We start from the raw sequence: 17,933 nt of genomic DNA on the forward strand, positions 1-17,933 counted from the left end.
ACTACAGTCTTCCTGATAGAAAGATAAAGCTGAACTATGGAATTCCCACTGATCATTCTTTGGAAAATACAGCATTTAGGTATTTACCAGCCCACATCGACTAGTCAATATCTGCTCAGATATGTTATTTACGTTGCAACTGGGATAATTTTTCTTTGTAATGATTGCCAATGTCTCACCTTCTGTTTTATGTTTATTGATTGTCTTACTGAAGTGCTTCTAATAAAATATAGCTAGTGTTTTATTTCCAGTGTCTCACCTTCTGTTTTATGTTTATTGACTGTCTTACTAACCTGTTCTTATAAAACATAGCCAGTGTTTTATTTTCATATCTGATTATCATACTACTTTAGAAACTTTTTTTATTCTGGTTCATTCAGATGAGTCATGATTGGTATTAGGAATGAGCTAAATGAAGATTATCTTTTTGGAATGGATAAAAAGTATCACCATTAATTATACAGATTTATACAAAATGTCTTTTAAGAATTCTTTTAGATGCAATTTAGTCATGCAAATATACTTGCATATTGGTATTTTGTTTAGTGAAGTAGGCTACAGAGTACGTTCAATGCAGAAGGAAGGCACTGACCCAAAATACTTTCATATATCTAAAACCACTTTTAATCAGACTTTCATGACCACAAACTGTAGGTGGAATGTCTCGATACAGTATGGTTTCTGTTGTACTCAAACCTCAGAATTTAGCACGTTACAACACTCACCCTCAAAGTACATTTCAGCACAGAAATATCATTAAAGCCACTACTTGTTTACTTTTAGGTACTCCTCAACTTTTGTGTAACCAAATAGGCTGCTGGATAATGCATACTTATTTAATAATACCTGTCAGAAAGTCAGTGCATATGGCTTCTTTTCATTAAAACTGCAAACTGCAATGACAATGACTATATTAAAGCATTTAAGAAAATATCTTCAAAACCTACTCTTAATTGCACTAAGTTTAATTCTGTATTATGTTCATATTCTTCATAGCATACTCAAAATGTATTTTATAATGGTTTTTCTCATTGTTCACAGTTAGATAAAATTGTTTTTCAGCATTAGGCTTTCTTAAGAGAACTGGGATATTACCCTTCGTTTAAAATATGCCACTCAATGACAAAGATTGCAATTCAGAGCTTTTATACTTAAATATAATAATGCATTGTAATGATTACATTTTCCATAACTTGACAATTGTTTGTAATGGGGACAAGTCCATTTCTATTTCAATAACATATTTTGAACCTTAGGTGAGATGGAAAACTGTTTTTACAGCAGTTAGGCAAAGAGATGCTCTTTTCCAGTGTTTACATCAATCAAGGTGCACCAAGAAGACAATAAAACCAATATTATTTAAGTGGGCGCTATAATTTACATTTAGCTTTCAAAATTAAAGAGACTTCATATGTAATATATGTATGGAAAGCAAGATTACTCTGTAAACGTTGAGCATTTTATGTTTCTTTTTTCTTTACCTCTTGAAACAGCCTCAAATGTAATGATGATGTTTTATTAAGACATTCAGTATTAAGTTCTATATTAACCTCGAGTTTTAAATCCTAGCATAAGGGCAGGCATCACACATCTCATGCTGACAATTACTCTAGAACTTATTTGGTATGAATCAATAATTGAAATTAGAATTTGAAATTGAGAAAAGGAACATTCATTAAATACAGCTCCATACAATTTATATTCCTTATAAAGAAATAAGGAAAATCTATTTACAGAAACATGAAAGTAAGTCAAGCAATTTTTATTGAGCATTTTTTACACGCCAAACATTGTGCCGACCAATACTGACTGAGCGTTCTCCACATCAGACATCAGTGCTGGGTGTTCGGGCTTCTACTACATGTAAATATGTATCTCCCTTGTTCATGTCTCATCCTCATGGCTGGAGGAAAAACAGTCATTTAATTCCTTAAAGCTCCAAAGGAATTTCCTTCATTTGAATCAAAATGTATTCCTTGGCTAATAATGTTATATTTCCAGTCATGTGTAATGATCTCAATTGTATTTTTATCCAGAGTTGGGTGAATTCAGTTTTTGTTTTCTGACCAATCCTTCTTCTAGACTGAGCAAGAAAAATAACAGTAGATGTTAACCCAATCAAGAGGAATATGAAATGAAACCTACCATATTGGTTATTTCTTATCTTGTACTCAGAGAAAGCTGATCATGGCGTTACGTCCCTCCCCCTTTCCATCTGGCCGCTGGCAGGCTCCCATGGTGCTGTAAGGCTTCCTTTAAATGTCAGCTTCTTCTATGAAGCTTTCATTGTCACATTCAGATAACACTCATTCCTCCCTCGTTGTTATCCTCTAGAGCTTTTCACAAACCTTTATTATGAGACTTATTCTAATATTACAGAGTTGATTGGTTGTTTGAGTCTGCCTCTCCTGCTGGCTTTTTGAGCTCCCTGAAAACCCCACCTCTGGCCTCACAAAGACTGACCAATGGATACTCAATGAACGAATGGATTACGGAATGGAAATACTCTATTTTAAACCGAATGTCTCAATAAAATTTTCTGCTAAAAGTAGATAATTTTTTTTTTTTTTTTTTTTGCGGTACGCGGGCCTCTCACTGTTGTGGCCTCTCCCGTTGCGGAGCAACAGGCTCCGGACGCGCAGGCTCAGTGGCCATGGCTCACGGGCCCAGCCGCTCCGCGGCATGTGGGATCCTCCCACACCGGGGCACGAACCCGTGTCCCCTGCATCGGCAGGCGGACTCTCAACCACTGCGCCACCAGGGAAGCCCAGTAGATAATTTTTAAACTTGTCTTTTTGACAATTTATTGTTTAACTTTTCTTGAAGAAAGAAAAAAATAATTCAAAAAGTTCAGAGGAAAGTGGTCTTTATTCCTTGCCCTGATGACTCATCATGAAGGACAGAAAAGTGTGAAGGTAAAAACTGAATTTTACAATCACAGGGTACAGAGATAAAGGGGGGAGGATCTAAGAATTCAGATGACTGCATTCATTGAGCAAAAATTTACTGAACTTTCTAATGAGATCAGATTTTTAAAGAACATGTATTTGGCAACGTATTTGATGAAATCCTCATCACAATATTATATATTTGAGATTAGCTAGTAGTAATGTAGATGATTTAAATATGAATTAATTAATTGGTGTTAAGTTTAAGGACAGTCTCTTGCAAAGGGCCACAGAGTTCAAGAGTAACTTTCCTGTCCCAGGCACCATTTTTATCAGTGGTGTAGATGAAGATGTAGCCTGCGTGCTTATCAGATCCACACACTACACAAATCTGGGTGATAACCCAGTAGATGGTAGAGTCTTTATACGTACATAGCTCACTCTACAGAAAGCTGGATCACAAACGAAAAGAAACAGAGGTAATATTAAAGTCTCCATTCATATTAAAAAAAAAACAGAATTACATAATCTCAGGTTGGAGGAAAACTAACATGATAGCTGTTTTGGGGAAAAGGATCTAAAGTTATAGTGTTCCACAGTGGGAACTAATTATCCTAATGATCTCTTAGTTAGTCAGCACTAACTAATCTTTGGTACTATGTTCAGCTCTGAGAATTTTAAGAAGACACTGGGTGACACCGACAAAATTAGAGCATCTATAGGATGGCAAACAGGTCGATGTAGGGTCTGAGAATAACTTTGCAGGAGAAATCATTGAGGGAATCTGGAATGTTTAACCCGGAAAAACAGAGATAAAAGAGAAATGCCAAACACTTCCCAAGATCTGCAGACTTCGTGGCCATGTGAAGAGGCAGATGAGCTATTCTGTTTTGTTCTATAGAGCAGAGTTAGAAAGCATTGCTGAAAATCATAAAGAGGTTCAAAACAGGGGGAAACCTAGTGATGAGAACTGTCCAAGAGTGGATCTAGTCCCATGAAGTAAGAAGCAGTTCATTCCTGAACATGTTCAGGTAGGGCTGCATATCAAGGAAGGTCTAGAAGGTGTTCCCGAATTCAACAGGAAGCTGGACTAGACACCTTTAAAAGGCTTATTCCAGATTTAGATGTTCAGATTCTATGCCTACCTAGCACAGACCTTTGGGTAAAGGGGAAGATTACAGTGAATGGAATACAGTTTATAACAAGAATCTATTTCTGCAATTTCGTTCTGTAGAATGTCTTAGGTTTTGGTTACTCAATCTCATCAATATGTTACCATAGTCATTCTAATTTTAATATTCCAAGAAATAAAACTGGATCACTTTCTTTTTGTAGTTAGAAGAGATATAAAAGACTGTAAAGAATTGGAGTAGACAATATTAAATTAGGTATAGTGCTGAAAATGCACAGAAAAACAACTGTCCAGATTGATAAAATAGCAAATTCACATTAAAATATTTTAAAAGAGGCACTATATATGCATCATCACTGGGGCTCTGTACTGTGGAAGCAAAAACATGGGAATTGAAAATCAAGTCTAAGCTCTGCCATGTATGAGCCTTGTGTCCTTGGCCTCGGGTAAACTGTTTAACTTACCCGTACCCCAGTTTCCTCACCTGTAAAGTGGAGGTAATGACAGGTATCTTACAGAGTTACGATGAGAGGTAAACTAAGGAACACACAAGTGTAAGTGACTTGTTGACTGTGAAACACTATACAAGGTAGGTAGTATCTTTTTTACGATGCACAGGCTCAGTCACTTCTTGTTACCTACTGTAAAAGATCGCTCTCTCAACTAAACCTCAAGCTTCCCCTGAAAGCCCGGAACATTTCCTGTCTGCTCTTGTAACCTGAAGTCCCAGCACAATACTTGGCTAAATATTCGTTGAATGAATGAATGGATAGATGGATGGAATAATTACTCATTTTTTTTGGCAATCAAAACTGAATGGCTAAAAATGAATTTCCATGCACGCTCAAATTATGTTAATAAGAAGTTTGCCACTGAGAGAGGAAAATTTCACATAGTTATTTTTCTTTTTTGTCACATTAACTTATAGTAAAAATGTACATTTAGTAAAAATGAATAGGAGAAAAACTGGATTGCGTCAAATTTTGTGTGCGGGTTTGTTGGTGACATTGGAGCATATCGTATTTTTTATAATTGTTTTTAGATAAGAGTGTTGACTTTATTTGGTGACTTTTTTCTAAGAAGTTTTCAAAGACTTTCTAAGCTATCTTGCTCCATTTGACAACATCTCTTTTAACTTATTATTGGACACAGTTTATCATCCCCATTTCTCAGATGATACTGTCAACAAAGGCACGAACTGCCTTATCCACACTCACAAAACTAGTCGCTGATGAACTAGAAATAGAACCCTCTTCACACAAAATCCATCTTTCTTTCCATTAGTCAGTGTTCCTTCCCTCTTTTAGACAACTGTGCATTTCAGAGGCTGGAGGTCAGTACAGCATGGCCCCCTCCAACCACTCATCAAGCACGGTACAGGTACACTAGAACTGTCAGCAATTCTGATGAGCACAGCAGGGTGGTGCACAACTTATTAATTAGTATAAGGACAGCTTTCGAGGTTAAAATTAAAAAAAATAATACTAATAATACTAAAATTGAGAAGAAGTTGGTTTCTTGGTTCTGACAATAAACCAAAGCTCCTTTTGTGTGGACTCTGCAGCTACCTCTGCCCTCAGACCTCCAGACATTCCCACTAAAGCCAGTGAGAACCACACGCACGCACTAGTGGGCACACACGAGTTCTATATTTATGGATGTTTACTTAAATTTCACAGAATGAGGGGCATTTTGGTTGGTAGCAAATACAAGCCTGTTTACAGCCAGAATAAAAAAAGGTGGGTCTCTGATTTACACACAGTCAATGTAAATAACAAGTTCTAAAACAGAGGACAAGTCCTGTATCATTTCCTACAGGGCACAGAAATTAGTTAGACTACTGTGTAACAGAAAGGGCATTTAATCATGAGTCTCCACACCACACGCAGGCCTCTGTTCACCCTCCCAATCCTGGCTCCATTCATAAAGTCACCTCAGGAGAACTTTCCTACCGTATTTTAACGATAGGAGTCCTTGCACCTTACAGGAAAGAATAAATGAAAGAAAAAGACCTTTGGAAACAGCAGCTATTCACATCTCTGAGAATAACTGAGGCCTAACTCTATATGACTTCAGATGCATGTACTAAGGGAAGCAAGGATACTTTTACCTATGGCTCTCCAATACTTCGTCCCACCAATCAGAATTCTTTCAGCCTGATCTTATTGAACTTATCAGTGAGTCTGCTCAGTGAGTGGGGAAACTTTTTACTCGTTTCTTTAAATCGTAAAGTAATATTAGTTTCATAATTTTAGAATGCGTTTGGGACTCATATACCTAGCTAATTATATTTTCAAAGTTTTGAGGTTTTATCAGGGATTTTTTCGTCCAAATAGAGTCACGAGGAATACAACTGTAATCCTATGGAAATAGTTTAGATCCAGCCCTCCTCACCCACAGCCTAAAGAATCTCCCAGTTTCCTCCTAGTTAAGGAAAAGGAGTGACTAATGAGGGACAAGATGGGCAGTTCACGGATACAATGCGCTCTCTAATCCAGAGCCGCTAGGTCTTCCTATGTGTTTAAAGGGTTAGGGATGGAGTCAAGAGTCTGCAACGACAATCTTTAATTGAAAAAAAGGGAAATGCCCTCTTAAATGCTCTTTTTCTTCCCCTGGCTTGTTCCTGACAGTAAGTAATGGTGCAACTGTTCTAAAGTATTCCTCTTCAATTTTATTTTGTTTAATTCAGTCTGTCATTAGAAAGGCTTGCGAGCTTTAGGCTTGATGATTACTCTCGGTGGGAGGAAGTAGTGCCACTGCAGACTTGTGTTCTAGACAAGCGCTCCTTTATACAATGACGGGGCCTGCCACCATAAATGAAAGGCTCTTTAAAGAGCAGTGAGGGACTCTTTTAAGCAGACTGCTACCATGTGCTTGTAACCCTCCAGCATAACTTGCGAGGATGAGACAGCAGTGTGTTCTGCTGCAAAGAGGACTATTGTCCTCGTTAGCCTTCAGCAAACTGAGCCGCATTTCACTGCGATGCAGTAGGATTTCCAAAGGGTTTCAAGCAGTAGTTCCTAAAATTCTGAATGCGATAGAAGGATTAAAATAGGGGGCTTAGCATGTGGAATTTAGGACTCTACCGACCCCTCACCCTAAGTCAACACCCCAAACACCAAAATAAGACTTTAAATCTTGCGCATTGCACACTATTTCGAGGAAACATAATAAAACAATGGGTTAGATTACAGTTAAATAACTGAACGCATATTAATAAACTTGAGTGTCTTAACAAATTCAAAGTTTGGGTTTTAAAACTTGTCATAGCTGATTTCTGATATATTTATGTACATGAGGAAAAGGTAGACGATGAGTTATAATTATTAAATTTAGGATTTAAAACATTTTATTGTGGTCCATTTCTAAGCCCAAGAATGTTTTGGATTTTAAAAAGAGAAGACTATATATAACACAATATGTTTTAAATTTTTTTATACATGCTGTTGAGGTTTGCTTGGTTTGTTAAGGGGCTGATTTACATTCTAAATCCAGTCTGCAGATGCAGTCATAAAATAAATACTTGTTTCTCTATACCTCATGTACATGAAATATATAATTTGAGTCTGGAAAGAATCAAATAAACCAGATTAATATTTTGGGGGCAAAAACATGTTTACTAGTTTAACAAAGCCAAAATGTACCTAAGGTAAAGGTCAAAGACTACTTCATTCCCTGCTGAGCAAATGCTCAGGAAGCACATTTGTCTATGTTTCCTGTCATAACAGGAAGAGTGTAACTTCTTCCTTTCCACAATGGCTTCAGTTTTACCTCCTAACTCCAATATTTTCTCCCTCAGGGCCTTCCAAATCAATCCTTGCAAGACAGAAGGCAGGAGGCGGTCTCCGTTGTAGTTTCCAAACAGTTACATTTGTTGAAATGTTACTTAAATGTTAGTGATTTCTTAAGCTAAACTGTTCCAACTTAAAATTAAAAGTCAAATATCCAAACATTTAGAGTGGTTCTCTTATTCCTATTAATGGTCCAACATATTTCAAAAGAAACACAAATACATATTCCATACTATGGAATTTCATTTACTTTAATTTAACTAACAATGTTGTCATTGTTTTGTTTTGTTTTGTTTCCAAACAAAGCCATTATTCTTGGCGGGGGCAGGAGTTCCAATTGTGTTCAGTAAGACTATGTTGGGATGTCAACTTTAAAAATACTCTTACTAAGAAGGAGCTCATTTGAAGTGAATAAATTACAATGTTAAAGGAAGTCTAGACTGCAAAGTGCATGGCTTTTGAAACTATCAGCAACATGTTCTTTAATCTACAGTTTGGAAGAAACCTCTTGGTTTATGCGGTCTATTTATAATGTTAATATTTTTAGTGTTGGTTTCTCAGTAGTACAATGTCATACAAAGTTCGGGCATTTGCAAAGCAAAAGGGGATTTGTAGCACACAGAATGGTGTGTGTATGCACTTACAGGTGGAAGGTGCCATTCCGTGTCAACTTGCTACACAAAATGACTGAGACACAATAAATATAAGCATTGGAATATTTCTAAATTACAGTTAATTAAATGGAAATTACGTGAAATACACATATTAGAACTGAAACAACAAAAAGTCTTGAAGCCCTCAAGTTCAAGGAGGAGCTCCTATCTTAAATCCAGTGACAGAATTCAAGAGGAGATAGTTATGCTTTTCCTTGTGAACATTTTGGCCTCTCTTGGACTTCCTACTAAAGGAAAGCTAATGAATAGTTTGATGGCAGTTGGAACAATACCTTTTTGGCAGTAAAGGAACAGATCTAGCTGTGTAAGTATAAAATGTCCCGCACATGACTGGGATTGACATATATACACTAATATGCATAAAATAGATAACTAACGAGAACCTGCTGCATAGCACAGGGAACTCTACTCAGTGCTCTGTGGTGACCTAATTGGGAAGAAAATCCAAAAAAGAGGGGATATATGTACACATATAGCTGATTCACTGCCCTGTACAGCAGAAACTAACACAACATTGTAAAGCAACTATACGCCAATTAAAAAAAAAGTCTCACACAACATGGGATGTACAGAAAGTATGCTGTGCACTATCTCTATGATTCAACTATAGAGTGGGGAAACCATTTCTGAATTGTTTTCAGATTGATAGGAACAGAAGAGAAAGGGATGGCTTGATGTCACAGCTGTTAAACATACATCTGAGTACTCTGGCTACTGCTTTCTTTGATTTGGAATCTCGCAAAAATACAGTTTGTCATTTTTCCCTTCTGGCTTTCTTTTTCAGTCTCTCACCAGTTAATTCCAACTCTCTAAAAAAAAAAAATTTTCCCCTTGGTGATTTTAAGATTAACAAAAGAATGATTTAACTTATATGCACGGAGAACCTTTAAGTAGGCATGCACAGCATCAATATACCCTGCAATTCAGTTCTGAGACGCATTACTGTGTCCTAAAGTATTACTATGATACACCCTGCTTTTATTTATTTACTCATTTTATAAAATGAGTTTAATAAAAATTTTAATATGAGTATAGGGGAGGCAGTCAGCTGTAAAGAAATGATATTGAGAAGAAAAGGAGTATAATGATCATTATCATGAGTTATTTGCAGGTTTACTTTGGATTTAGAGATTAAAAAACCCAACACTTTTGCACTGATTGAAATTTTTATTCACTTGATTTAAAGCAAGGTTCCAAATATCCACTGACTAACATGGATAACTATTCTACAGTATTTAAAGCATAATTCCCTCTCAAATAATGTGCATTTGCTCGATATGCATATAAGCAAGTGACAAGTTTGGACGTTCTCTTTGTGGAGATGACAAAATAAAACAGTGTGTCTGGATGACTCTGTTCTTTAACTCATGGTTTAGAATTCATCAAAAACTTATTTTCTTGAAGCAATTTATTTGTATTTCTATATTATCCTCACATTTAAAGATTGAATCTATCTCAACTTCCACAAATTTTATATTAGGTTAGTAGGTTGTAACTCTCAAGTTTAGAACTGTAATCTGCCCTTTTATTTATGGGTATTCTAGATACCACCTTGAAGGAATGTTACAGTAAAAATTCCATTGAAATTTTAGTTAAAATTCTAAGAAGAACGTAAAATAGAGGAAAACAGGGGAGAGTAAGGAGTAAAATCTGCTTCTTTTTAAAGAAGAGTCATTTGAGAAAATCAAGGCAACTCTTTATTTTTCAGTTTAGTTTAGATAATATCAGATTTAGTTGAAAAACCTCAGTATGTAGAAACTGTCAGAGGCTGCATCTACACTGAACTATTTCTCCAGTTTTTTTTTTTTTCTGAGCCCCTTTGAAATAATTTATAAGTCATGTAAAGAAACTGAGATAAGGACATAAGAAAAGGGAAAAAGTCAGAAAATTTAACAGCTATGACTAATCCCCTTTAGTCATAAGGGGATTCTCCTTTTCTATTAACAAGAGAATGCTGCTAATTGTCTTTAATTTGCGCTCCAGTTACTGCACAGATAATTACATGATATTTTGTTTGCTGGCAAAAACTGTTAGTGTGCCAGGTCTGATAGAAGAAAAGAACTTAAGACATTTAATAAACTCCTTTCTTTAACTTACTATATTAGGCCGTAACTGTGTTATTCGGCAAATATTTTTCTCTGGTAGTTATTCAAATATTTAAATGTCTTTTTATAATAAGTCACACAAATAAATTCGGGTTTGCCTCTCCTATCCTTTCAAAGTGGGAAAGCTGAAAATTTTAAATACAAGCACACAAGAAAACAGACTTAGGTTAAGCATGCCTAATTTTCATATATCTTTCTTCTTGATATAACAGATTTCTAAGTATATTCTGTTTGCAGAAAGAGTCATATGAGGACAAAACTCATTTAAAAATATGGCTGTTTCAGAAGCACAGTAACAACTGGTACCATATGAAGGAGGGTAAGATTATTGCCTAACTGATGAAGGTAACTCACAAGTAAGAACAAAAAATGCAGATGGAGAGATTGAAATTGTAGTGTGAGAATAAGCTGGAAGCTAGAAGTGATTAAAAATAGTGATAAGTAGTTCAAAATAATTTGGTCAGTAACATACATTTGAAAATAAGTCCCACAAGCATAGAAATTGGGAAACTACTTCTCCCCATCCTCGTCACAAGCTATAAATGTTCTGTGTGATTTTCCTTCCTGTCCACAAGCCATCCTCTGCCATCATCTGGCTCTTGCTCTGAAACGATTATCTTGCCCCTTGTTAGCTTCCAAAGGCTCCTTTGTGCCCCAGCTCTACTCTGTTCCACTCTTCCTTCCATTTCCCTGATACCCTTTTAAGGTAACACCCTATTGAAATGAAGGTTTCAGGTACCATTCTTTACTGTGCTACACAGCACAGGTGTTGTTCTGATAGAAATCACATTAACTATAATAGCTAATGGTGAGTCTTAACAGGAATAGCTGACAGGTAAAGTTATGGAGCATTTATTATATGTTAGGTGCCTTACATTTATACCCCAATTTAATCATCTCAATGACCCAGTGAAGTGGGTACTATTTTTTAATCTCCCCTCTACTGATGAGGGAAAACTCAGAGGGGTTAAGTCACTTGCTGGAGGGTCACACAGCTAGCAGGTGGCAGAACTAGGGCCAGAACAAGGTTTGTGTGTCTCTAAAAACCATGTTCTTCACCATGGTATTACACTGGATGCAGTATGATGTAACTGGGGAAAGCAATGACACACAACCATGCTCCTAGCCATTATATTATACAGAACGCAGAGTGACGCGATTGAGAAAAGCTTGTTTTGTTTTTGAATCTGAAAGATTTGGGCTCATATCTTGGCCACCTCCTAGTATTAACTATCTGACTTCAAAGCTCTGTGTGATCTGGGCCCTCCCTAGCATCTAAACCTTTTCTCTCATCTCTCTAAAGTTATACGCACCAGGCTCAATCTCCATAGGCTTTCCTTAGACTCCTTAGCAAGCTCTTTACTTTCTCAGAAGCTTCGCAAACACTGTTCCCTCTGGAATGTTGTCACCTGCCTAACTCTGAATCATCTTTTAGCTCCCATCTTTCAGCATTTCCTCAGGGAGGCCTTTCTCTCACCCGCAATCTAAATAAGGCACCTCCTGTTATTCCTTCATAGCATTTGGAGAGCTGCATTCATAGCACATGTGAACAGAATTTTTGTTATATATTTGCATATTTCATGTCTGGTTCATCCCACCAGGCCAGGGGTCCACCAACTATGGCCCACAGGCCAATCCTGCCTGCCCCCTGTTTTTGCCAGTAAAGTTTTATTCAAACACAGACACATTCATTTGTATACACATTGTCCTTTGCTGCTTTCACTAAGAGGGCAGAGACGAGTAGTTGAGACAGAGACTGCATGGCTCACAAGGCCAAAAGTATTGGCTATCTGGCCCTTTACAGAAACAGTTGGCTAACTTCTGTGGCAGACAATAAGCTGAATGAGATTCTTCTTGCTTACTGCTGAATACTTCATGTTGGGCACATTGCAAACAAGTGATATTTGTTGATTTAATAAATAAATGAGTTATTCAGCTGTAAATGGAATTACTAAAGATTAAATGGAGTAATATATATGTAGTTCTTGGAACACGTAGCTTCTTTTAAGTTATCTGAAAATTTCCGTAAGACAAATTGACAATTCATGATTTTATTTATTTTTACATACTAGCTTAAGAAATCCACCTCGTTTAGCTTAGAGATTGAGAAATAAGTAGTTTTCATAAACTTGGAGACTCTGGAAAATTAAAAAAAAAAAACAAAAACTAGCTGTTACTTTTTTCCCTCCCCTAAACTATTTTATGTATACAATTGGAGTTTCTGATTTTTAGCTGTTGCTACTGCCATAATGAAAAATAAAGGGCAAAATTCAATTTAAACAGCCAGCCACTCTGCTTTACCACAGTTTTATTTCTCAATGATATACAACTTATCGCATCAGCTCTGTAATATTTCATTGCACACTTTAAGTCAGTATTTCTTATTCTGTAAAAACACACCCTGTGCTCTGTATAGCCAAATAAACACTTGCAATGGCAGGGCAGGCTTTTACTGCTTTTGAGAAAAGATGACAGTGAGCTATCGTGTGAGGTTCTGTTAGGGAGTCTACAGTGGGGAAGCTTCAAAAAGGGCAAAGCAGTTAATGTTTCTCTTTTCAACATGTGAACGCATACTTTAAAGGGAGCCTAGGTTAGGGGTGTCTCCTCACTTTGTATGACATGCTGTTGCAGATTTGCTGGTGCTGGTTATCAGAAGTGACCTACATCTTTTTTTTTTTTTTTGCGGTACGCGGGCCTCTCACTGTTGTGGCCTCTCCCATTGCGGAGCACAGGCTCCAGACGCTCAGGCTCAGCGGCCATGGCTCATGGACCCAGCCGCTCTGTGGCATGTGGGATCTTCCGGGACTGGGGCACGAACCTGTGTCCCCTGCATTGGCAGGCAGACTCTCAACCACTGCGCCACCAGGGAAGCCCATGACCTACATCTTTTAGGCTCTCTCCCAAATGGCTCTTATGATCACTCTTACAGTAGATGAGAGGCACGCATGACAAATATTTATAAGTAAGATGGCTGTTTAAGTTTGTCAATAGCCATGTAAAATAATCACTGAAATATATATTAAAACATGGAAGCTTTCAATTTTACCAATTCCATTTAAGAGTGTTGAATTAAAGGGCCAACTGAACCTAAAGACGAAGAAAAGACTACACAGATCCTAAATTCTATAGAATAAAACCAAGGAATTCATCGTCAGGATTAAAAAAAGTAGGATTGACTAAGCTGAATTTAAATATGTTTTCTTCTCTTAAAGTTATCATGACTTCTAACATGGGTGAGAGTAACAGCAATTGTAGACGCAACTATATTTAAATTACGAAAAAACGTTCAATTGTTAGCTCAAAAGTATAGTGTTAACGTTCTCGCATGCCTGTGTGAGTTTTGTATTCCTTTTTAAAGCATAATGAAAACTCATGAATTCAACCGCAAAAACTTTCTTTTGTCCTTGTAAGCAAAAGGAAGATACAATAAGTTTCGTGAACCCCAAAATTAACTGGCATTATTAATGAAGTGTAGATGCTAATTCATATAAAGTTTTGACTGCACCCCAAACAGGTGCTAGTCCAAACAGTAAGATCTAAATAGTCAGCGGTATATGATGTTCAATATTTCAGTTTTAAAATTTCAACCTATAAATCAATTAAAAAATACTGTGGTTTTATATTGACAGAATTATTGCTTTTTGGCTTGACCCATAGCAATACACAATGTGTAGGAAAACACTGAAGGAATCCATCGTAAATCTTAGCATTGTTCATCCTTTAGCTCAATTTTCAGCCCAAAATAGTTCAAGTCATATGTACCTTAAGTGTAATAATTTAAAGGAGTATAAATCTGAAAATCTAAAAAGTTTCTTTACCTCTTAATGGCATACTGGCTTTGATGGCATAAATAACAACTTCTATTCTTTATAATTTACACATGTAGCAATAAAAAGTTTTAAAGCACGAATCAGTTCTAGTCTCACTAGAAGGTCCAAGAAGCTAGAAAGGCACAGTAGGGCAGAAAGAGTGTTGGGGGAAATTACAGTCCGGTGGGGCGTCTCTGAGGCCGTCCTCTTAGCTTTCCCCAGTGTAAATGGGCAACAGCCAAAACGCTCTCCTCCCCCCCCCCCCCGTGGTCAAGGAATGTCTGTTCTGTAGGTTCCATTATCCATTTGCAATGATTGGGATCTGGCAGTACTGTAATATCTCTCAGGAACCATTATTTGCTATTTAACATCAGGTTAAACATTTGTTATTTAACCATTATTTAACATTAGGATGCATACAGACCACCCGGCTATTCTTACTTCCCCTAACTAAATCCACTCTCCCCAAGGGTGAAGGAAAATAGAGGCAAATCACAGATATTCATAATATACAAGTCTTCACTGAAGAGAGCATTTGCATGTATAAAGTCTTTAGAATAGATTAATTGTATCATACAGATATCATTGGAGTTCTAGAAAAAAATGATAACATGTGCCTCTAGGTTTATAAAATTCAGGCTTTAAAGAAAATGGTATGAGTTAACTGATAGTTCTCGCTTCTGTGTTTGAAGAGACTAATATTTCGTTGTCAGCACAATGTTAAACGTTTTGGATGTATTTCAAAGTCTCTTTTACTGTGAATAGACTGGAAGCCATTTTGATACAGGATATTTAGTCTATATTATAAACCTCTAAATGGATGACCACAAAAGGCCTCGTTCCCATGAATATAAGAATATCTTTGCTTGATGATGCATGCAGTGGAGCAATATTATGCTTATTAACTCTTAATTATTAAGCTATTCATGTTACGCAAACGCAGTTCCCATTTAAAATTCATGTTGAAGTAAAAAGTGAATAATCGTCAATGTGTAAAGTATATTTCTTAAAGATAGAGTGATTTTTTTTCCCTTTACTATCAGCACTTAAACTGACCACATTTAATTCACTAAAACTTCTCTTAATGGATGTTTATAAGCTCAAAATGTTTTCAGTACACTTAACATATCTGGGGGGGAGTGTAATAAATGGCCCATGTAAATAACAACGCACACAGAAGTTCACCCCACTCACCTGTCTGTTACGTTCATCCATAATCCTCGTAATCTGAATCTTTTTTCTCCCCATAGTCCCCGTTTTTCTTCTCTCTCTCGTCCCTGAAATTATGTATTTTTTCCTTCCTTTTCTTTCTCTTTCCTGTTTCCTCCAAACAAATCTCCTTCTTCAGCACTTGCACTGCTCAGTTCCCAAATTCCTGCATTCGTTCCTGCTGAACAAAAAATAAAAATTAAGCACCACTTTAATATTCTAATTTTCTAAAAATAAAACTCTATGGAACTAATCAAATTAAATGAATGAAAATAAGCATCTGTTAAAAGTACATGGTATATCACATGTAGGAGCATATCAAGTAGGAATGGTTTGTTCTTATGATTAAAATAATCTTGTAAGTAATTTAACAAGTCATTTAAATGATGAAAACTATGCTTTAAAGCCCAACACTTGAAATGTATCTTTTGCAAAGAGTTTCTTACTATTTTTTTAATGAAACTAGGTGACTATTTTCACCCTTCTGTTATGAAAAATTACCTAAATCAGAGAGTTAATGAACCTTTATGTACCTGTGTATGCTAAGTAGGGCAGCTAATTCATTTCTGAAGGGAAAACAATCTCGTGTTTTGACAGCAGAGGTGATAACGTCCCTCGTTATGCAAATAGGATGGACTATTATGAAAGTGCTATTTGATATATGTAAATGTCAACGAATTTAAATCTAAATCCTTTAATCTTATTTTTTAAAAGTCACTGCTATGAGAACGCTGTAAAAATAATGTGGGATATTTAATCTTACATAACAAGCAGCTATCAGCAGTGGAATCTTTTCCTTTTGAAAGCCCTTAAGCTATATCTTGAATACAAGAATCAAAAAAGATAATCATTCATAGAAAAGAAAGAAATGGTATGAAAATTAGAGTATTATTCCATTTATGACTATATTTCTTATAAGCCATCAGTTCCTTAAATTTAAATATTTTAAAAAGACACATCATATCTCTTTGGGGAGCAAGATATAAAATTATAGAAGCTTGCCATATACTGGATATCTTTAGGCCATGAATTAAAATGAAAGAAGTGATCATCAACAATGTAAGATAAACCCAGAGAATCCAGTGTATTAAAAGTATGTATCTTTCTTTGTTTTAAATTATATCTGTAAATATTTGAATGAAAGTGAATTGCTGTGAAATGTGGAAGTTAACAAAAAGGCATTCCACAGTGGCTTCTTCATTTGCAAGCAATAGCTTCAATTATTCTATCCCATCTTATGTCAAAGAATGCAACTACTTCACACATTGCTCAGAATTTCCTTGTTTACTTTAGTTGGTGTCTGACAACCGACCTGATAAATTCCCACATGTATTATGCAATACTAAGCCATTGTCCTGGCTATTTAATAGATTATTTGGCTCCAATTCAAAGTTATTGGAACAGGAATTGGAACTGTTACACATTTGGTCTGATCACATCGGCTGTCTTGATTTCTTTAATTTAATTTCTAAATTCTTTATCACCTTGAGTAAATTTTTTAAATTTAAGTTTTCTGTGATTATCTAATTGCAGAAGCTATTATGATATAATTAGTTCTGGTGGATTAAGTGCTGCTTAAATACTAAGACCATCCATTCTCTTTTGCCCAGCGCCTTCTATTAAACTGTAGCTCACTTCTGCCTCTGAGAATATACGTATGTTGAGTAGTATCACGACCACACAGTGCTCATCAAAACTATTACTCCAGCGGCAATTTTAAATGTTGGAAGTAGTTCAGAGTTTTAGAGTTATATAAATAACACACATTTGACAAATAGACAGGAAAAAATAAGCTGTAAGATATATTAAAAAAAATCACATTAAAATATGAAGAATCCACAAAGCACAACTGCATATTCACTGTTGTCAAACACGGTCCATCTACCTATTTTTAGTGACGGTCTTAAATATCACTCAACTGGACAACTTTCCAGTGTTTCCTATAGTCTTACCTTAGAAGCAAGCAGCAAGATAGAATGGTATTTCCCATGCATGTGCAAGAACCCAAAGAGACAAACAGGCTTCCTCGATCACAGAAAAGCCAACCCATGAATCCACAGCAAATGCATATGGGACAATTTCCTTTCTTTCATTGAGCTGAGGCCGCGGCACTATCGGCTTACAGGACTATGCCTGCCTAAGCGCTTACTCACTTTAAGGTGGAAGGTCAGGGTGAACAGATTAGAGTGTGGAAGAGGAGGGGACGAAGAAAACTTCTGCGGATCCTGATTTCAAAATACAAATAACCAAACGAGTAGAGAAACATCCCTGGAGAAAAGTCTCCTTGGAAAGACAGAGTTCTTGATGAATCAAACTTAGAAGAGT

At 36.3% G+C, this 17,933-nt stretch overlaps 1 protein-coding gene across 14 annotated transcripts in view; it reads right to left on the reverse strand.

Moving 5' to 3' along the window:
* The window catches only part of MEF2C (myocyte enhancer factor 2C), a 166,884-nt gene that overhangs the window by 76,664 nt on the left and 72,287 nt on the right, over positions 1–17,933 (reverse strand). For 11 of the 14 annotated variants that reach the window (XM_065874024.1, XM_065874023.1, XM_065874019.1 and 8 more), the window contains exon 1: positions 15,594–15,647. In XM_065874024.1, the coding sequence (XP_065730096.1) occupies positions 15,594–15,647 (54 nt within the window). Of the gene's footprint in view, positions 1–15,593; positions 15,790–17,933 lie in introns of those variants that run through there. The other 3 variants (XM_065874014.1, XM_065874016.1, XM_065874017.1) reach the window with 3 other exon arrangements.

Source organism: Phocoena phocoena, chromosome 3 (assembly GCF_963924675.1).
Source record: "Phocoena phocoena chromosome 3, mPhoPho1.1, whole genome shotgun sequence".
In the NCBI taxonomy this organism is placed as follows: domain Eukaryota; kingdom Metazoa; phylum Chordata; class Mammalia; order Artiodactyla; family Phocoenidae; genus Phocoena; species Phocoena phocoena.